A 21,464-nucleotide genomic window follows, 5' to 3' on the forward strand; every position below is an offset into this window, starting at 1 on the left:
CAGGGGAGAATAGGAAGAGCAAAATCAAGAGAGCTTTTGGGTTCAGATAGAGGTTTAATAAGTGAAGAAAAGAGGAGGAGAAAAACAAGTGATGCAATGGCAGTAACTTGCCACTTCCCACAAGCTGACCGATGCCCAGCCACTCTCTAAGCAATGGCCACCTTGGTAGAAAAAAACCCACCACCTTCTTCTGCTATCCTAGTTTATTGCCAAGCATGATGTTGTGGTATATCCCTTTGGCCAGTTCAGGTCAGCTGTCCCAGCTGTGTCCTCTCCCAGTTACTCACTGAGGGGTGGGAGGTATAGTTAGAAAAAGAGAAAGCTGTGGTACTGTGTAAGCACTGGTCAGCAATAGCCAAAACACTGGTGTATTATCAACAATTTTAGCCACAAATCCCAAACACACCACCCCAGGGGCTGCTATTAAGAAAGCTATCTCAATCCTAGCCCGACCCAGTACAGAAGTATTAATTTGTGTGTGCATGTTCATAATATCTGTTTCTCCCAACCTCACCCACAACTGAAGGCAGTCCTGTCACTTGATGTTAGCTTGGTCAGAGTTTTAATCCTCCTACACTGCTGGAATGTCAACAATTAGTTGTTCAAAAAGCAGATCTTTACATTTTAGCTCCTGAGGTTTTTCTAGTGTAATCCATGTGCTCCTCCTTGAATTTCTGGGGGATGAAAGTCAATTATAAACAATATACTAAATTAATTTCAGCTAATATTTTAACTATACATGAACAACAAAACATTCTTAGCATTAAAGTGCTACTGGAAAAGTTACTTGAAGCAGCATTGAAGTAAACTGTCTTTCTAGGTAACAAGTGTATAAAGAAGCATTAAAGATTGTGCTGAAATACAGTAGCAGTGACTGTGCTTTTCTAAATTTAATTAAATGTTGTGTATGACAGAGGTTCTCAATGCTGGGACTCCAGCTTACAGCTGATCTGATCTAACAATACTGCTCTCTTTCCTTCTCAGCACAATGCTTTTCACACAGCATTCCACCTACAGGATATCCCTTATCCTTGGTCTAATGCTCACTGGGACCCTTCTCTGATCTGATTTTTTTCCTGCCACTAAAATGACAGAGAATGGCACTGTTTTCCCTTCATTTTAGTGAGATGAACTGACTTACAGAAAAGTCCAGTGAACTCCAGAGCTGGTGCAGAGTTAAGTGGCAGGAACAGGGGCAAGGGAAAAGGCAGCAGTAGCTGGATCTCCCTCTTCTGGTAGCAGTGAACGATTACGATGCTCAGTGCTTCTCTTGAAATTTGTGGTGGTAGCCACAGAAAATTCTGGTAACAAGTAGAGACAGGTATAAACCTGTAATACAGGTTATTGCCTCTAAAAGATCTAAACTGTTACTCCTAATGCAAAAATAAAACCAGAAGTGTTCACAGGGCTGTGTCCTTTAAACCTAAAGGAATGTTATCAAACTTTCAAAACTTATTTTCAACTGAGAACAGGAGCAAGATTAGCTCAGAGCACAGCTTCATGGGAATGTAATGAGTTAACACAAGTACACTCCAGTATAGCATTTGTAAAGCTGTAAGTTGGATCTTCCAGTTCAGAAACATTAGAAACCTTTACCTGTTTCTGTCATCGTACAGCATGCTATACTCAAATACTCCAGGAATAGGTCTGTAAAGCAAAAAAAAAAAAGGGGGGGTGGGGGTGGGGGGAAGCAGAAGTATGCTTAACTGAAGAAACCTGTCTGGTATTAAGTACGGCCAGAAAGAATCTGGCTAATGGATTAAATTGATTTAAATTTATGGAAGTTGCCTGCGCTTTAGAAGGTGACCATACAGGTTTCAGTGCCAAAGGTTCCAGATGAGAAGGGGCCATTAAGAATTTGCTCAACTACTACCCTTTTTTACTGTCCAAAAGCGGTGGTGGTTTTGATTTTTTTTTGTGTGTGGTTTTTTTTTGTTTGTTTGGGTTTTTTTTAACTGTTTTGACAAAGCTAATCATCTCCTTGAAAAGATGATCAAGGCCACAAGTGAAAGGAAAAAACCCAGGCAGATTACAAATACAGCACTGGTAAAGTCAAGTGTGATGGCATAACATTCCTTGGTCGGTTTTGTCAATAATGACATAAGGCTCCTGGATTTCATTTACTTTTGAATTATAGTTCTCCAGCTTTACTTCACTGGATTCGGGAGAGTCATGTTCAGGCTGCAAGAGGTTCCTTCTGCCCTGTGTGCTGGTCCTTCTTATGTGTGAAGACCGAACATCAATACTTTGTGGTGGAATGTAGGTGAGGTTAGGGGGCTCTCTAATGTGTCTGAAGCACTCAGAAGCTGTATGTGCATTAGCAGTATCCATTAATAGTCTCTTGCTATCAGAACCAATAGTGGAATCCTCCACGTTCCCAGGAGTACAGCATAGATCTGAAGATGGCTCAGTATGTGCGGCTGCTCTGTTCTGCATCTGAGTATTAGTCAGATATGTATGTTTTATTTTGGAGTGACTGAATTCTCTTACATGCCTGTCACTTGTACTTGCATATGATACTGACTCAGGTTGGCCAGTTTCCTCTACTGGATACATAAGGTCTTCCTGAGTGTCCTTGATCTGTAGCTTTGTGAAGGTTAAAGACAGCTCACAAACTTCCTCTTCCCTAGGGACACTGCAGTTTTGGACAGATGCAATGTCCTTGTACGGCAGAGACTTCAGCTCATTGGGTTCATCTGCAGGGTCTGGGTCTATGCAATTTATGGCATCATTAATTTCTGCTTCAATTGATTCTTCGGGGACTTCTTGAGCTTTGTACTCCAAAGTGTTTTTGCTGTCACAAGAGCTGTCAGCAAATATTGCAAAGGCTGGCGGACCGCTTGCTCCTGGTGAGAGTGGCACAGGCCTGATCTCATTTGCAGTTGACTCTGCAGTGACTGCCAAAACACATTCTTCACTTAGACTGGCTCTTGGCTTTTTTTCAAAAGCTTTTGGAGATAGATTCTCAGGGAAAATAGGTGTTTGTCTTATGACAATGTCACTATATTTGATCAAGAAGTCCTCGCTGTCTGAGCATTTGCCCGGAAAATGTACAGTGTTAATGACTTGCCTTTGGTGTTCCTGAAGTCTGTTAGTGGATTGAGTAACTGCTAACTGAGGCATGTCATCTTTGATCTTCAGATTCCTAGCAGCTTCAAAGGATATATCGCTATTAGTTGAAGACTTCTGTTGAGTAGCAAGGCACAAAGATGCTTCACTGTTTTCTTTATTTTCTAGATTTTCAGTGTCTTCTCTCTGGGGTATCTGATCTTCTTTGTCCTTATCTCCATGATGCCGGTGCATTTGTGTTCTCTTCTGTAGCGTCTTCTCCAAATTGCCATGTTTTTCTTCATTTGTCATTTCGAGGATGGTTTCACACTCAATTCTTGCCAGGAATATTTCAAATGCAGTCTGCTTTGTTTCTTCATTGTTTCTCTTTTTGACAAGTGAAAACTCTGTTGCTGTTGTTGCAATGTAACCTATTTTCTCCAGTACTGTTTTTACAATGTCATCTGGGAGCACAGATTGAATATAGTAGACAAAATTACCGGTGAATGTCTGAAACAGAATGCATTGAAAAACAGATGAACACTGGGGGGTGGGGTGGAAAGAAGTGTGAAAGGCTTCCTAAAAATCAAAAGTACTTCAAAAATTACTTAAATCAAACCCATGTTCCTAAAAGTCTGAATTTTGAATTGAAGTGAGAGAGACTTTTCTATCAGCATTATTTTGTCAGCCTCTTGAGCATTATAGCTTTTCTATAGCACATTAATTTCAGTTAAGTTATGCCAGTTTAAACCTGCTGATATACTGGATAAGAGCATCAATATTCAAAAAGGGAGAGAGTAAGAAAAGTGTTTTAGTCAAACTAGAGAAACTCAGAACTAAGTCTTATGTGCTCTACTGAAGAATGGAAGATTTTTAGACAAACAAAGATTCATAGAATAAATCACTGAGGTCTAATCTTTTCCTAAAGAAACAGACACGATGCACTCAGTTAATTGTATTTCTTAACTGGTGACAGGACTGTAACATTTTCTTTTGCCGTGGTTCAGACTCCTGCTGTAACTTTACTACCCCCGAATTAAGTTGCCATGTCTTTGAAAGCACCTTTTTGAAGGAAGACTATTCTAGCAGAAATATTGCCAACATGCTCTCTTTGCACAAGCTGTCTGCAAAATGTGACTTGAATAAAATGCTCCTGCTGTGTAAGACCTTAAAAAAAAATTGTTCAACATTTGCTCGGTTTTGGAGCTACCCCAGGCATGAGGCCTAGTTTGTAAACTGGAAGCGGTTTTTGGTTTTGTCTGAAACGCTATGATAAGAGAGACTATGTTGACCTAAGCATGACCGACTCCAGGCAAGTCAGAACAGAATGGAGGTAGGAATGCAAAGTCAAGACTTCCAGAATCAGGGTACCTTTATTTTCAGGCTGCCCAGCTCGAGACTGACTTGCCTACTTCCTAAGGCTGAGACCTAAGCATTGGTCTCACAAGCACAAGCTTGGGGGAGAACAAAACTGACCCCTCCCCCCCCAAAAGGCCATTAACCTAAAAGGCCACAGTACAATGTAGCACTGAGCCTGAGTCCATTCTCAGATAAAGTTGTCAACAGTGCCTTTCGCTCCCCATCTTCTGTTCCTTCTAGAGGCAAGGTAAGGAGCAGGCACTGTGGGGGGTCACATCAGAGTGGGTGAGAGGCAGGAAATATGTGAAGTAGTATTCTGCATACGACCAGTAACTTTTTATCAAACCTGTATATACACAAGATACTGGTTGTTCTCCAACTTATGCCTTGCAGTAGAATTATTTCAGGCCTTCAGCAGGCTGTCTTGCGCTTTGGATTACCCACAGTGGTCTTCAAAACATGATTTTTATGAAGCCTAGGATTCTTGTGTTATGAAAAGCTGAGCCTGCTAACTGTAGTCCTAAGTATCTTATACTTTGCCCTGTTTTAGGGAGATGAATGAGGAGAATAGGAATCTACTGCTGTTTGAGAATCTGCAGATGAGACCTAAGGGCAGGAAGAAGGAAAGAAACGGCTTTGCCTTACCAGTACCTGTTGCTGTAGGAAGGGAAATAAGTTTGCATTTTGCGTGTTCAGGGATTTTGTTTAAATACAAGTAGATTTTGCATGTGTTGAAGATTACTGTCTCTTCTGGGCAATGAGATCTGTTCAGTGTGCTAGGGATGCAGGGTAACCTTGACCACCTTGCTGCAAAAAGCAACAGCATTTCCTCTTTCGAAGGGGAGTTTCCCACCCACTTTACTAGCTGCAGTCAACAGAGCTAGGATAGGTGGTAAAATCACTGGCCCACCTGTCCTTTGGCATCAAACTGTTAGCAAAAGTGGTAACTAATGCTAAAAACCTCCTTATAGGCAAATGAAGGTTAAAACTCAGAGTAATGAGAGTCTAAGCCTTTCATTGTACCTTTTTACTTCTCTACTGTCTCACAATAGGCGAAGGTCTCCGTTTCCAAACCCCTGAACTGCTCAGCACTCCTGGGAAGGCCCGACCTTGGCGAGGACAAGGCCTGCAAAGGCCAACGAACACCTCGCAGCACCCTCGCACTGCTCAGGGCATCCCTAGCCCGTTCATAATGGGCTCCTAAACGCTGCCCGTAACTCCCCGGGGCGCGGACGCCGCTGCCGTGCCTCCCACGCCACAGGCGAGGGGAAGAGGCCTCGGAACCCCGCGGCTGCCAGGCCCCGAGGCCGGACAAGCCCTCCCCGGGGCTGGCTGCACCCCCTGCCCGAGCTCGGCGGCGCTTCCCTACCTTCAGCGACCTGATCTCCTTCCGCCATGGGGAGAGGAGCAAGTTGACGCAGAGCAGCTCCAGCACCTCCAGCGCCTTGAGCAGGCCGCGGAGGACGCTGTCGCCCCGTTCGCCGCGGGCCCGCCGGCACCGCTCCGCCACGCTGCACACGTCCAGGACGCCGCGCCGCCGCGGACCCAGCAGCCGTCGCGCCCTCGTCTTGAGGGAGGCCTCGTCGCACACCGCCAGCTCCCCCTCCGCCCCTCGGGCCGCGTAGTAGGCCAGGTAGTCCCGCAACACCTCCTCCTCGGCCGCCGCCGCCGGCTCCTTCATGGCGGCGCCAGACCGGCCGGGCCGCCCGCCCGCAGGCGCTGCCCCGACTCGGCCGCGGCGGCGCTCGGCCCGCCATTGGCCACTCCGCCTGCGCGCCGGGCGGTCAGTGGTGTCTCGCCGTGTCAGTCAGGGCGGGGGGCGGGCGCCCCGGCGAACTGAAAGCGAAAGGCAGGAGGGTGGGGGGGCGGGGTGCGGTGCTGTGCTGCGCGCGGGCGTCGTCGCCTCAATACGGGCGCGTGGCGGCGTCGCGCGAGGGTGGTCCTGTCACCGCCCCTGCCCCCGCGCTGAGGTGGGATCTGTCGTTTCCCGCTCCGCGGCTCCGGCAGCGCCGTGTTACCGACCTCCTCGAGCCCTCTCCTGCCTCTTTCCTCTGCCGTGGCCCCGGCTGCTCTCCCGGCCGGCCACGAGCCCCCCGGAGGGAGGTGTCCACTGTGGGCATGAGCCTGGGCAGGTGAGGCCCTGTGCTCAAGGGCTGGCGTGAGGGTGGAAGCTACCCAAATGGTAATCGTGCTGTGGGGTGAAGTGAGATCACCTGGAACATAGCGTGTTCCTTGTGCCTGTTTTGTTACTCTTTTTGTTGTATGTTGCCTCTGAATTCCTGGACTAGGTTTGGGTAACGATCAGCTGAAAGAGACTTGTGTCTTCTGGTATGGTGGCTGAAAAGTTTTCTGGGATGGGTTTGAAATGGAGGTCAGGTCCAGCAGCTGGAAAACAAACCTGACTTTGATCCAGATGATTTTGTTAATCTTGATTTTTGGAATCTGAAATTCAGAGTCACTTCCTATGGCTGCTACAATGCTGTGCACCTGTGTGATTTCACAAATTAGTGTTGGCATCGGCCTCCCATGACCTTATTTTTTGTTGTAGACCTGCAGGGCTGGCATCTTCAGCGGTATCTCCACTGACTTGACTTGCTGCAAGTGTGAATTCGACTTGATGTTTTTTTAATGGCTCATCTTATTATAGATTGTCTTCATTACATGATAGATTTTAAAATGAGTATTTGTCTCACTGTTAACTGCTGGGAATGTATGGCTTCTCCTGATTAAGGCAAATCTCAGGCTTGCTTGACCACAGGCCTGTTTCTTTCTTGTGGAAAGTGGCTGTGTGGTGTTGCAAGTGGTTTTGTCTCTGACTTTCCAGGTAAGAGGGCTTTCCAAAAACATATGCTTTTGATCGTCATTCTAAGTGAAATGTCATTAGGAAATAGTTTTGTAGAATTTGTGTATGGATAATTGCTGTATAAAAATTGCTGATCTAGCCAAGAGGGAAGGGGGGACAAATCCCCATACTACCACCACATGTTAAAATGAGGCCATCTGGCCATCTGCTGCAATGTCTGAGTTTCCTCCCCTGCCATATGTGCATGCATACACAGACAAGCTTGGCCGTGCTCTTAGTAGGGTGCCTGCAGGCGGCTCAGCTCGCTTCTCGCCATATGCAAAACTTTATTGACCCAAATGAGAGGGTTGGATTTCATGTTCTGCACACCCACTCCCACGGGGTGGGGGATTGGATTCTTTAACCTTTGCAGTTCTCATTAACATATAGAACAGCTGCATTTATTTAAAGCCTGGTGTGTTTTAGTAGAATGATACAGGGAATCTTGCTTTGTTGCTGGTTCTTTTGAATGTTTCACTTTTCAGTAAACCTTATTTGCATAATATACTAAATACTGAGTTGTCTCATCTATCACTGCGTTCTTATTCTCTGAATTAGTTTCCTAGTACGGCCTCTAAGGATGGGATTTGTGTTTTGTGTTTTGAAGGTCTTAATACTTTAAAAGCTTGTTCTCTAAATGGGAAGCTTAATCACTTCCCTGGTGTGTGTGTGGTACCAATCCCATCACTGCCAACAGGGCAGAGTACTCGCCCGTGACCCAGGTGCCCAAAAGTCCAGTTGCAGGTCCCTGAGCTATGAGGTCTCCCATCTTGCTCCTCCTTCTTCAATGAGATTTTGAAATGTTTTGCAAAAAAGTTTTGCTCTTTTCTGGGTGTATTAATTTTGTTTATTACTGATTTCAGTCTCTTGCAGAAATATAAAATCCTGCTACGAGCAAAGCTGTGACAAAATAATCTTAATTTTTACAGGGTTCTTTCACTGTTTCATTGTCATTTGAATTTAAATTAAAAAAAAGTCTCTCCATTGTGAATGTATTAGGTTCATTTGGAGTGTAACAGAAGACAGAATCTATCAAAAAGATTTTTTTTTTTTTTTAAAGACTACAGCAAGGCAAAAGCCTGGTCATTAGTCCTAGGAGAGAAGAGGAATTCAGTAGAAAGGAATGGCCACTTCCAGCTGTGCATGCAAACTGTTGCTATTTCCCTGGAGTTCAAAAGACACAACGTCAATACCTGGTGAATTGCATCAGACTATATACCTGACTCTTTTTTTCCATTGCAGTTGGGTTGATTTAGGCAGAGGAGCGTTATTGAAACAGTATTGATAGGAAATGCAGGAGAACAAAGAAGAGAATCAAGGCATTGGACCCAAAACATGAATGGACCACCATGGATACTTCTAGGTTCCTTAAAGCTTTAACTTTGTTTCCTGGACATGGAACTGTAACTTAGTCTGCTGGACATGGAAGCTATTTTGCTTGTTACTTTTTCTTGCCTTAATGGAAGTGAGAGTATATACGCATATGGACCCGTCTGAAATCCAAGCTGTGAATTTATCGTATGCTTATGAGTTCAGTAGCCAGTGTGCAAGCATACATTACTGTGAGCTGAGGAAAAGGGAAATGAATATGAACTTTGCTAGCTGAGAAGAAGTTTTAGTGCCTGAGATGCTGTTGGGGATTCAGAAAACATGGATTTAGTTTCTGATCTATCTAGAATTCCCACTTAACATGTAGCACATCAATTCAATGGAGTTAGAGCTGGCGGTGCTTGGATATAATTGTGGTGATGTGTATTTTCACTGAAAGCTTTTTGCTGTGACAACAGTATGGTGTTGGAAATCATGTAGTTCTCAGTGTCACTAATGTGGTCTGGGCTAAGAGAATCCTCTTTTCCCAGAGGGTATTGGCAGAACATCTAGGGTTTGGAAAGCTGCTATTATTAAGTGACAAAAATGCAACTGCCAGTTCCCAGGCCGTGAAGCAGCATCAGACACTGTCAGACAATGATAAAGAGAGGACATGGAAAGCTCTACTAGAAGGAGAGGACTGAAACTTGGCCTTTCCATTCCTGGTAACATGTGGAATCTTTCTTTCTCTACAATTTATAAAATGCTAATTCTCCATTTCCCCTCAATTCTAATATCTCATTTCTACATAGCAATGGAGAACAGCTTCTATTCTCTGTCATGCAAAACCAAGAAAAATAATAACCAGACCTCTTAACTTTCTTGTTCCTTTTCTCTAGGCAGTCAGGTTTGTCAGCCTCCTTGACTTGTAGAGCCTCAGCCTGGACTCAGTTTCCTAACACAGCAGTAGTGAGTTGAGAGCTATTTTGAATGTTTTTAGAATAATAGCACTGTTTATATTCCCAGGGTGTTGTTGTTGGTTTTTCTTCTTTTTTCCTAGTAGTATGACATTACTGGCTCATAGTTAGCCCATATTTGTCTCAGTCCAATTCTCAGACATTCTCCTACAATCTAACAGGCCACTCTTGTGTTGTGCGTTTGTGAATTTGAGTCTACATTTCTCAAGTGCAGGAATTGTATTTGTGTTCACTGAATTGCATCTTGTTCTTTCCAGGCTGTTTCTCTGTCTCTTCAAATTCCAGTCCTGCTCTCCTACATACTCCTGCCTCTCCTAGTTTAATGTAACTTGCTGATTTTAATAGGTCCATTCTCTCTCTCAAAGCTCTGAAATCCAGCAACACTCAGTATTTTCATTAGGACATAGGTGATCCCACCTGACACATCCTTTCAAACTAACACAGAGCAATTGATAAATACTCTCTTGCATGATGATTATTATTTTAATTTACAGAAGTCTGTGGTTATAATTTTACGTGGAGTGTATTTCTCTAGTTGAAGGAGGGGAATGATTTGTCAGACTGTACCATGACCAGGTAGATCAGTTTGATGTGGTTTCCATTCAGGAAATACGCTGTTACTCATCTTGCTGTGCTAAGAAATTATCTGTTTTAATGTTTCTGGGAAGATTGGCCTGTTATTTCCTGGCTTTCCCTCTTTTGCCTTGGCGGTATGTTGCCATTTTCCAGTCTCCTGACCTTAGTAATTTTCAGAGGTACTGATGAATGTGTTGTGAGGGTTTCTGATGCTTCTTGAAATGCCTGAGAGTATTTCAAGGGTAACAATTTTCACTACAGCAGTATTGCAGACTCTCCCCTTCCTGCTCTTGCTGAGCTGCACTGATCCTGGCTGTGGGCACACACTGACTCGTCCCCCTGTGCAGGAGAGACCTGACTGCTCTGATGGCTGCTTATTCCTGTGATCTCTGACAAATGTAAAATCCAAATGTAAGTGGCTGAAGCATGATGTTGCTTAGTCAATAGTTGCTTAGTTGCCTGATTAACAGGAGGCTAAAGGCTGTGGGTAGTACCAAAGTGATACCGACGCAATAAAAAGCACAGAAACTATATCGAATACATGTATGTTCTTTACTAAAAGATTTGTGTAAAGATCAGTGTACTAAAAATTGAAGCAAAAGAGATGACTACAGAAATACAGTATTGTTATCACATAGCAAGAAACAGCATGTCCAAACAGTTTCTTTCTGATATTAATCATGTAATAAATGAAAGGCCTGTGTTAAGCCTGTTTTGGGACTGGCATTAAAATTATGCGAGAGTTTAGGATAAAATCTGATAGGAGGATATGAATTTCTTAAGAGGAGCATCAGGAGACACTCTGTCAACTTTGCTGAGATTTATCTGGGATCTTAAATATTCTCCAAGAAATGAAAACACGTTCTTATTGCATCATTACAAGAAATCTCAAAACTGTTCCAGTAGTAGCAGTGGAAGCTGTTAGAGCAGCTTTAGAGTTATAAACTTCTCTTTCTAGTATTGTCTGTTTGCAGAGGTATATGGGTTGGATTTATAAGCTTTTTCCCCGCAACTTTGTTGGATATCACCTAGTTAAAAAGATTAACAAGAGCAGAAAATTCTAAGCCACTCTTGCAAGTGATTGTGGTATGGTATTGCTGAAGGTAGCATACTCTACTTTTAATTCACTGTTTGTTTTTTAAAGATATTTGTTTATAATGAATGACATAACCTATTTAGTGGTAGCTTAGAAAAATGCTACAGTATGGAAGTGTATGTTTTGGTTGGCTTCCATATCCATGTGACAAAGAAGCTGGGATTATTTTGATGGACGAGTCCCTCATTGTGAACTCTGTGTAGCGTGATAACTAGATGACTTGACTTTATAAAGCGGTATACCACAAGAGGGAGTAGACAGCTATTTGTAAGTAATGCTGCTACATACAATCCAGATAGCAATGCTAAGGATGCATAACTTATCAAATGAAGAAAGACTTTGATTAGTTTTCTATAATCTTAGTAATGCATTTCTATCATGAGGTAAAATACAAATCTCCCATTGTCATCAGAGGCCTACTTAAAATTAGTTTATTTTGTAAACCACAGATAAAAAGTTAGTGGAAAGTAATGAAATCCCTGTCAGGTTAAAAGCCAAGCAGGTTGAAAGGATTTCCCAAAATGCACAGAAACTGTAAGCATCTGTAACAGACTAGAGGCTTGCCTGCCAGATGTGAAAAGCCCTCTGTGCTTGTCTTCAGAAGAACCTTCAGGTTTGCCATGTGACAGGTAAAAGAGAGACTCATTTTCAGAAAACAAACAAACAAAAAATCACATTTGCCTTCTTACATTTGTTTATCAGATTTCCCCCTCCACCTCCACAATAGCAGCCTGAAGTAAGCAGGTCCAGTCCCAGTGCCTTACCCTGTTCTAGGAAGGTCTCCAAGAGCTGCAGGAGGACACAGCTATGAAAGCATGTCCTATCCTGCACAAATAAACCTCTATGCTTTCCTTCATTTTTCATTTTCTTGCCAGTAAAACTGACTGGTACATTTCTATGTTGGTTTTCATTTCTGGCTCCTAATAGATGGTGTAGAGTTTTGCTTCTCTTATTGCAGGATACTTTGCATACCACAAAACTGTTTACACTAGTACTTTATACAGAGGAATAGTTCTGTCTGTTAAAAATACAAATGTGAAATATAGCCTATGTTCTGGCAATGCCTGCCAGCAATTTTGCAATGCAAAATTGTGAATTTTTGTTGTTTTGGGTATAGTATACTAAGAATACAGAAAATCTTGTTGAACTGCAAAAGAATTCTGTTATTTTACCAAAATACATGCTTACTCTCATCTACTTAGCAAAAAAATGCATACTTACCTTATCTCATCATGTGCACATGACTCAGTAATGGTATAATTTATACAGCAGTAAGAACCATATAATTACTTCCCATCTAAGTATTAATTATAATTGTGTCAATCTTTGGAGTGTTGAATGATGATTACAGTTGAAAATTATTTAGTATTTACAGAAAATCTAAGTGCAATTTTAATAATTTGGATGATGCTTCCTTCTAAACACAATTATATATTTACTATACTCATTTTTACATATCCTTCAGTGGGGGTAGTAAACTGAAGTCCATTTTATCAGTGTAAAAAATTTTTTTTTTTCAGTGAAAATACCTCTAAGAGATTTAGTGGAGATGAGCCTCTGATAACTCTGCTAACTAGTACTGGCTGAAGATGTAGTTTAGTCCTTACGTGGAGAAAGGGTGCTTGTGTACCATGTAAGATTAAACTCTCACATCTGCAGTTTACCTCTGCTGTTCCTGCTAGTGTGCACCTCCAACTTGTATGCATTTACCATATGAATGTGCGAGAAGTCCACGCCTACAAAAAAGGCTAGATTTGTGGGTAGCAAAATTTCAGTGAAAAGGATCATGCCTAATAAAAGATGTTTCTGCACAAAGTGAGGTTCTCTGTTACTGTGCATGCCAAGTCCAGCATCTATTATTTACATCACACTAATGCAATTACTAGAGGTCAAGGTCCTTTGTAACACTACAGGTTCCTTACTGAAGAGAGACCAGTTAGTGCCGGAAAATGCAGTCATGCATGGGAATCGGCATGAAGCATCTTCTGGGATTCCACACACTGCCCTTCCCCTGGCTGTATCAAGTCCCCGTGAAGGGCATGCAGCTTCCAGGCCTGCACACAGCTGTAGTACAGCTTCCATAGGTAAAGCCAATTGGTGTTTGGGGATCCATTGCGACCTCTCTGTCACTTGCCACTGGTTGCCTTTGAGGAAGACTTACAGCAGACTTTGCAATGGTCTGGAAAGCCTGGTACTGGCCAGGCTTTCCAAAGGAAAAATATGACTATCAAAATATTATTCTCCTTTTTCTTTTGCTCCTATATGGTACCGATAGTCCTGTTTTCCAGGCAGTGTTCTGTCTCTGTCTACTGAAATACATATTTAGACAAAGAATTATTTAAAAATGCTTTGTTGCCAAGACTGAATGAAATGTACTAGTGACACCTACAAAAACAACAAAATGCTCTTCTTTTTCCTTCTGCTCTAAAACATGCGAAGTATCATAAAATCAACAAGTAGGCTTCACTGGATAACATGTATCTACATTAAGAGTGGCTGATTTCAATGTGTTTTGAAATGCTTCAAAAAGGTCAGATGCACTGCTTGTCGCTGCTGCTCTTTTATGCTGTGTGATGTCATGGAACACTTTGAAGCACAAAGAGGGAAGTTTAGGTAAACTTTCAAAATTTACTGTAAAAAATAAAATCCCATTGCATCCCTGTTTAAAGATATAAAATAGGTAAAACTTTCAGAGGTTTTATTCTTCCATTTAGATGTTTTTGTCGGTCTGAGTTCTTCAGAAGAACTGAAGGAAAGAGCCACTTTTATTCACATGATTTGGTTCAGAAGGGTCTGATAGTCAGTGGAAGAATTTTTCAGTACTTCCATTGGAACAAGGGGGATGGGGATATTCTGTTCACACACCACCGTCTCGTACAGGGGAGCAGCCTCCAGAGTAAGAGACGACAAAGAGATGGATGAAATGGGCTGCTGCAAGTCCTGCAGCCTGACTGCATAATTTGCAGCCTGTCCAGTAGTCCCAGATGCTGCTTCCTCTTCCAGGCTAATGTTTATAGATATTTCATTTCTTTGACAAGGGTCCGTAAGAGAATATGGGGGGGGATCATCTGTGGGAATATATATTTGAGTTGCTCCTGGCCCCACGCATTCATCGTAGCTGAAAGAAAAAAAGTATTTTTCATTAGATTCCTGTGAAAAATGCCACAGTACATTATTTTCAGCATAACAGGGGCAGGTAAAGTGAGGAGAAAAGGATAGTCTGGTGGTTTGTTCCTCAGCCCACATTCTTGCTTACCCTGCCGTGGTATAGCATAACACTCGAGAGCATAATACTTAAGAGCACATCTCCAAATACCTAAAGATAATCCTAGAGGTCTTGGTGAAAGTTCAGACCCCATCCTCCTGCATGAAAGGAACATCTGTGGCAGCACCGTGCAGCTGAGGTGCCTGGGGATAAGCCCAGCTCCTTACAGCTGGTTACGCAGGAGCAGGAGGAATAGCATTGCTGGCTCTCACAAAGCTGTGCACGCTGCACCAGTTGCTCTAAGTGCAACACAGCAGGGGTTCGTTCCAGCTCTCAACTGCTTGTAAGTAGCTAAGTTAGAAAATGGCTGGGGAAAAAGGAAGTGGTGTTGCCATTTTAGTTATGAAATAAGGTATAGAGAGCTTTAGATGGAGTCTAAAGTAGAGTATCACATCAAATGCTGTCCTCCTGGCACACAGGTCTCTGGTGCTCAGCCAGCAGTTACATGTGGTGGGTTGTCTGGTTTGCAGATCTGTGCTGGCAGGGGCAGCAGGATTTCTTGCTGAGGTACAGAGCTGTGATGAATAATCTTGACAGACTCATGCTGGTCATTCTGAGACTCGGCAGACTAGCCGTCACGTTCCTCCCGAAAAGGAGGAATGCAAGACAGACCGATTTGTGGGGTTTCCGTGAGAAGCCAGCTCAGGTCTGTCCAGGCTTTGTTCCATCTGTGCCACCAAGCTAGAGCCAGGGGAAACTTACCTCCTCACTCCACTACCATGCTCAGTGCTTGCTGTCCCCACGTGAATGCAGACAGGCACCTTAGATTGGAGCTTGGACTGTACAGCCTAGGGAGGCCCATGAGGGGTGTATAATGAGCCTGGATAGACCAGTGTGTCTTTGTGCTTGTGTTTTCCCATGTTCTGTGTTGCAGGAAGGGGATGGGAACGGATAGAGTGGACATAAGCAGGCTCCATGCATTTGTACTGTGCTGCGCTGGCACTGCCCAGCCCTCTTGAGTCCAAGGGCTCTGCAGAGATTGCACCAAGGAGGGCTGAACCAGAACTGGTGAATCTGGTCTGTTATCTGGGTGGTGCACTGTCTGGCTATCCTAGTGTCACCTCTTTGTCCACAAACTAAAGCTCACTCCGCTTCTGCTATCAAACCAGCCCAGGTCTAGTGGTCTGAAGGAAGATCCTGTTTTCCTGGCTCACTGGCTACAGGAAAAAGTAAGGGTGAGTCATAACATTGTGATCTTAAATGTTGGACCTGCTTTGTTTCTGGCTGCCTTGTTTAACTGTTTCAGGATCATTTTAAATCTAATTCTGAAGGAGGGAATGTTTCCTGTAAAAAAACCATCGCCTACTCAGTTAACCTGAAAAACAATTTGGCTGGAGCCAGACAAATTAAGAACCCATTTCCTCAACCACACTAACTGCAGAGCTATTAAGATCTAGGATATTTCCTGAAACTTCGGATATTTAGCATATGTCTTCCCAGTAGACTGCAGGCAGTCATTCTGCCCCCTGTAATTGCATTACTGCCAGGCTAAACCCAAGCTAATAAACCCTACTTGTAGATTATAAGTGGCTTGCAGCAGGGCAGCTTGCATTGGTTAGAGTAAGCTCAAATCTACTGCAATCAACCATGGAGGCCCTGCCTTAGAAAAATACTTGGTTCTGCTGCACTAATTCATACCTTTCCCTCAGAGCGCTCCTGATAATTTTGATGGTATTGTTCCTAGTCTGGGTGGTGGAAATGGTTTTTGGGGAAGGGAAAGGTAAGAAAGTGAAATCTTAGTACTAGGTTACTAAATAACTCGAATATCCACAGGTGTTTTTATTTTTATCTCCCTTTTATCTTATTTTTATATTCATGAGGACAATGGTTCTAAATTCAGGCTAGAAAATTTCTATTTCCCCATCAGAAAGAATGGTATTTAAAAACATAACTCTGTTCTGAAGGTCCTGAATAGGGCTGCTAGATACTTCAGAAACAAGTCCCAGCATGTAGGAAGTTGAATTGTTTTTGTATAGTGTGTGGAAAAGATTTCAGTCCAGCCTCTACTAAGCCCACTGAAGCTTTCAAGCATACCTGATACTCTTCTTTTAAAAGATCTTAGGCCTTAGTCAGAGATCAAGGACCTGATGTTGTCAACTCTTCATGAACTCAGAGGGAGAAAAGGAAGAGCCACTCTTTGCAGGATTACTTACTATAAGCTGCATCTTTACTTAATTTACATTTTGCTGACCCAAAGCCCAGTGAATTTATTTAAAATCTTTCCACAGATTTTGACTGACTTAATCAGGCTAATGAAGAGCACCTCCTGGGTCCTGTTACCATAGTAAAAGAGTTTTGGTTTTGAAAAGCCCACAGTGATGTGAGTGTCAAGGTGGAAAATTTTGAATCCTTTTGCTGAGACACAAAAGGGAAGCTTCTTCTCTGTCTCCTGATTCTGGGCCCAAGCCCAGCACAAGGGAAATCTGCCACAGACCTAAAGGAGAAATGGGCACAGTATGAACCTTCTACTTACTGTTGTTATCCAATCGCCTGCATTTCTTTCCCTTGGATTTAATTTAATATCTTTCATGGACTGTACCTCAGCTCTGTAGAACTAAAATGCTTGGTGGGATAAATAGCAAAATGATCTTTTGTGATGTAGACTTTAAGCATCATGACAAATGGGTAGCAAATGATGGTATTCAAGACCTGGCATTTTAGTGTTTAGTTCCAAATATCAATATTTAGTGTTAGGGCACTTTTTTTCATATATATGATGGATAAAAAAAATAATTCTCTCTTTTTCTCCAAACTCCAATGCAAGTAATGTTCTCCCTCTCATTTTTGGCAATTAAGTTCACATTTTAAAAATCAAATAGGGCAGTAAGGAACACATGCCAGATTTTCAATTAAGTAACTTTTTGGCACCTTCACAACTGTACCTACAGATCGTTATGGCCAAGGAGGCAACTACAAACCATTCAAGTAGCTTTTTTTTTTTTTTTAAAAATAACTGCTTGTATTTCATTAGCAATTTATGATCTTGGTACTCAGTTTCCCATATTCTCTTCTAAGCATGGTATCTTTGCTTGTAATGCTGACCTTGTAAACAGCTATTGCTATGATAGTGGAGGCTACAGATAAGGTTCCTAGCATTTTCTGTTGAGAATAGAAAAGAGATGAATTAAGGTCATACAAGCTACTTTAACTTTGTATTGTATTCTTTTTCCTAGCTTCTGAGTGTTTTCTGGTTGTTTTTTTGTTTTGGTTTGGTTTTTTGTTTGTTTATTTGGTTTGGATTTTTTTCCCCTCTGTTTAATTTGGTTGTGCTTTCAGAGTGCTGTTATAGAGGTATTCTGGTAGTATAACTAATGAATTATCAACACTACAAGCATTAATTTTATTTTGCAGACAGGAAAGCACAGTCTCTCCTTCAAAGAGCCCACAATATGTAAACTTATACATCTAGTATTTACCAGATCTTTTTTTATTAGAGGATTCTAAGCAAGTATTATAAGAAGTAATACACAGTTTGACAGGCACCCACTGTCCATGTATGTTGGTTGTTGGAAAACCATTCCTCAAAAGGTTTAAAGGATTACTTATAAAAAATTGTAATGGCAATCATTTCTTGCAGTTGATTACCATGTATTGATGTGAGTGATACTGGACTAAATACCTACTGTTGTCTTAAAGTAAAGCTTCATGTTTGAGGAGAAGAGGCGAAAGGACTCTTGCATTTTACTGCAGTGAAGTGTGTATCATGAACTAAGTGGTACTGCTAAGTTGTCCTGCAGTGTGAGGTCTGCACCTTTGACACAGCTTTTAGGTTTCTTTCTTTTTACTTGCAAACAGCGCAAACTAGAATAGAATGAAGGAGCTGCTTTCTCATCAGCTAGTATGGAGACCTCGATACCAGAGGGGCCAAGAGGTACTATGTGATGATGGCTACCACTAGAAAGAACCAGTGCATCCATAACAATCAGTAATGATGATTCCTGATACTAAACTTATACTGTTACATGCAAGTCACTTAAGTATGGTAACCAATGCTGTTGATTTCATCTGAGAAGGCTGCAGCTGTAAAGCTCAGTGATGTGTAAAGCTGTGGTTTCAACATGAGCCAATGTCCATGTCATTGAAAGGAAGTGTCCCCTGCCCTGCTGCATACTGTGTTCCTTGCACTACTTCCTCCAAATTATGATCCCCAATCTGGACCTAAATAGGCAAAAAGGGTGTGTGTGTGGGGGGGGGGGGTTTGAGGTTTTTGTTCGTTTGTTTTGGTTGGGGTTTTTTGCTGTGTGTGTGTTTTCTGGGCTGGATTTCTACTGATTTAGCTACCTAAGTTGGAAGCTCACAGTGTAGTCAGATGGGTATCAACGCAACACAAGGGAAGTAGAAGTATAAGAGATGGAGGAAGTGGGGTAGGTCTTAGACCACAGCTCACAGGCAAAACTTCTTAGCTGTATCATAAAAGTGCAACCTCAGTAACTGCTAAGGGAGTGACACCTACATATATATGTGCATATGTGTGTATATATATATGTTTTGCAACTGAAAATGCGAGAGCATGGAGCTTGCATTGACTTAAGTGGAAAAACAAAGATACTTGGCAGTGTCTTGCAAACAATACAATAGTAGTTATGTTTTATCTGAGAGATTCAGTTCTGTGAAGTTATTGTACATGTAAAAAGTAGCTGATGCTTGAAGTTCAGTACAGCAGTCACAGGAAAGTCCTTTTAGACAAGAAAGCAAATGCTTTTGAAAACTATTATGTTACCATAACTTAATAATGGACCGCAGGAACTCATTACACTGCATCTCATGAATATCATGCGTCTCTTTTTCAGCCTGGAAAAAAATCCTTGGTTATGGTACTTGTGGTAAATTCACTTTAATCCATTATTTTTTAAAAATTGTATTATCTTAAGGTTCAGTGTATCTCACAGGCAGTCATGAGAAGGAAGGGAGGGGTACTGACCATGAAATGTGCTGTTGTCCACATTTTTTTTTTTGCCTTGTTTCTTGTCAGAATAACTACATTGTCACTGTAAACTAAGCTATTGAGTCTTTAAGGGATAATTATACTAGGAAAGGCAAGGAGGGCTGATGTCTGTTAACATCATCTTACCGCATGTAAATATGATCTGCAAAGAGAAGAATGTTGCTTAGAAAAGACAGCAGCTCTTCAAGCTGACCTTGTTGACTCAGAATGTTTGGGGGGGGGAAATAACTTCATGAATTTGTCAGGTCTCATTGCAATAAGTATTAGGGTAGGTTTGTTGCTAGGGAAACCCAAAAGAGCTTATTTAACTAGCTGTCATTCATAAATTATGACCTACTCTCTGGGGAAAGAAAGAGGTTCTACTTACAGAATTTTTTCAGATGCAAACAATAGCTAGTGGAAAAAAAGACAAATCTGGGGAATGAAGAATTCTTCTTTGTGAAATAGATGGCTTTTTGTTTACTTTGTTCATTTGTTATGACTACTAAAATTGCTCCTGTTGTATTGTTTCCATTTTGCTGATGACCTACTGTCTTCTTTTAATAATGGTAAACAGAATCAATACATCTGGAAAATACATGTGCTGACAGGTTTAAGCTATGATGAAAACAACACAAAGGGCTTTTATATGATATTGTTACCTAGTAAAGAAAAGCTGAAATTAGAACAAATATACTGTAACTCTCTAAAAGGAGGATCAAAGGAAAAAATTAATGATGTGTTTGACCACGTAAGTAGTTCAGCTGATTATGCTATCTCTCATTGTGCAATCTACTAACAGCTGGGTTTGTAGGACAGCAGCTTGGAAATCTGTCAGTGTTTCCTTTGAGGTGTTTTTTCTTAGAATACATATATTCTTTGGTGATGTATAACTACCATGAGGAAATGTATCATTTTTGACAGAACTGCTCTTATAGTGACATATGTCATGAGACAGGATGTTTTTCTAGGTTTATTTTTTGATAGTGACAGTTTCCACTTGAGATTCTACGTGCATTTACTGACTATATTTTGACTTCTCTTTTGCATGCTTTGTCAGTGATTTATTAAGCATTAGTTTAATATTTTCATATAAGAACAATCCATGCGATATTACTCATCGTCTCAGTCATTGACTTAGTTTAATTCTTGAACAGTGACTTAGAATGAAGAGCCAAAACATCTTTCTTTATTAAAAAAGAAATACCCTGAACTGTTGGGGCCTAGTAATTAGGAGAATGATCATGCAAGAGTAAGCAAATGTAGTTAAGTGGCACCTCCTCCTATGCAGTTTCAGTCCTCCTAGTTATTGTGTTAGTATGAAATCAAAATCCATCTGTCTCTGGGCATGGATAATATTACATGAGAATTTTTTACTATGAGTGATCCCAAATTACAGTGGGTGAGGGGGTAAGTAACAAACATGTAACACCTAGAGATAACAGCCCGCAGTGTCAGCCAAGACAATTCCATGAAGGAATGATCCAATGCTCCATAAAATCACTGGAGTATTTTCTGGGAATGTTTTGTCATGTGTGTTTGAAATGCGGCTGTTTGAACAAGGGGGAAACTCCTATTCAGGTACTCTGGAGGAGCCTCTCTCTTTTTATTAGCTGTAGAGCGACACCAATCTCCTAACTTAATTGACTTTTAAGCTCCCAGAGGTGCTTAAAAGCGCCTCTGGGTGCCTGCCTGATCTTGGAGTACGTAACCATGAACAAATAACGCTGTTATTTTCTATTTTAATGTTTTTAAATAGTAAAAAAAATGTAACCCAAGGTATTGTTCAAGGAAATATCTAATGCTTAAGTAACTCAACCCTTGAAGAGACAGGAAACCTGGAATTAATTTTTTTCCCTGCCTTTTTTCTGTTCATAGTTATTTCTGGAATTTTGCATTTCCTGCAACTACAATAGGAATATTTGTGTTAATAAGCACTAAAAGTCTGGATCTTTATTCTGCGCTATGTGTCACGATAATCTTGAGGAAGATTTGATGAATAAATATTCCAGACAAAAAAGAAATTAAATATAAACAGCGTTTTCATAAGCACATATCCCAGATAGCAT

At 41.6% G+C, this 21,464-nt stretch overlaps 3 protein-coding genes across 4 annotated transcripts in view; 1 reads left to right on the forward strand and 2 right to left on the reverse strand.

Moving 5' to 3' along the window:
- TK2 (thymidine kinase 2) overlaps window positions 1-21,464 on the forward strand; it is a 341,867-nt gene that overhangs the window by 20,976 nt on the left and 299,427 nt on the right. The gene's annotated exons all lie outside the window — the stretch shown is intronic.
- LOC142414016 (uncharacterized) lies at window positions 1,940-6,177 on the reverse strand. Its single transcript, XM_075510831.1, has 2 exons — window positions 5,777-6,177; window positions 1,940-3,558 (listed from the first exon to the last, which is right to left on the reverse strand). Exons 1-2 carry the CDS (start codon window positions 6,086-6,088, stop codon window positions 2,053-2,055), a joined length of 1,818 nt encoding a protein of 605 aa, XP_075366946.1. The 5' UTR covers window positions 6,089-6,177; the 3' UTR covers window positions 1,940-2,052.
- Window positions 10,642-21,464, reverse strand: part of BEAN1 (brain expressed associated with NEDD4 1) — a 66,429-nt gene continuing 55,606 nt past the window's right edge. The window contains exon 5 of one of the 2 annotated variants that reach the window (XM_075510829.1): window positions 10,642-14,324. In XM_075510829.1, the coding sequence (XP_075366944.1) occupies window positions 13,976-14,324 (349 nt within the window). In that variant the 3' untranslated portion in view covers window positions 10,642-13,975. The remainder of the gene's footprint in view (window positions 14,325-21,464) is intronic. The other variant, XM_075510828.1, reaches the window with a different exon arrangement.

Source organism: Mycteria americana, chromosome 8, assembly GCF_035582795.1.
Source record: "Mycteria americana isolate JAX WOST 10 ecotype Jacksonville Zoo and Gardens chromosome 8, USCA_MyAme_1.0, whole genome shotgun sequence".
In the NCBI taxonomy this organism is placed as follows: Eukaryota; Metazoa; Chordata; class Aves; order Ciconiiformes; family Ciconiidae; genus Mycteria; species Mycteria americana.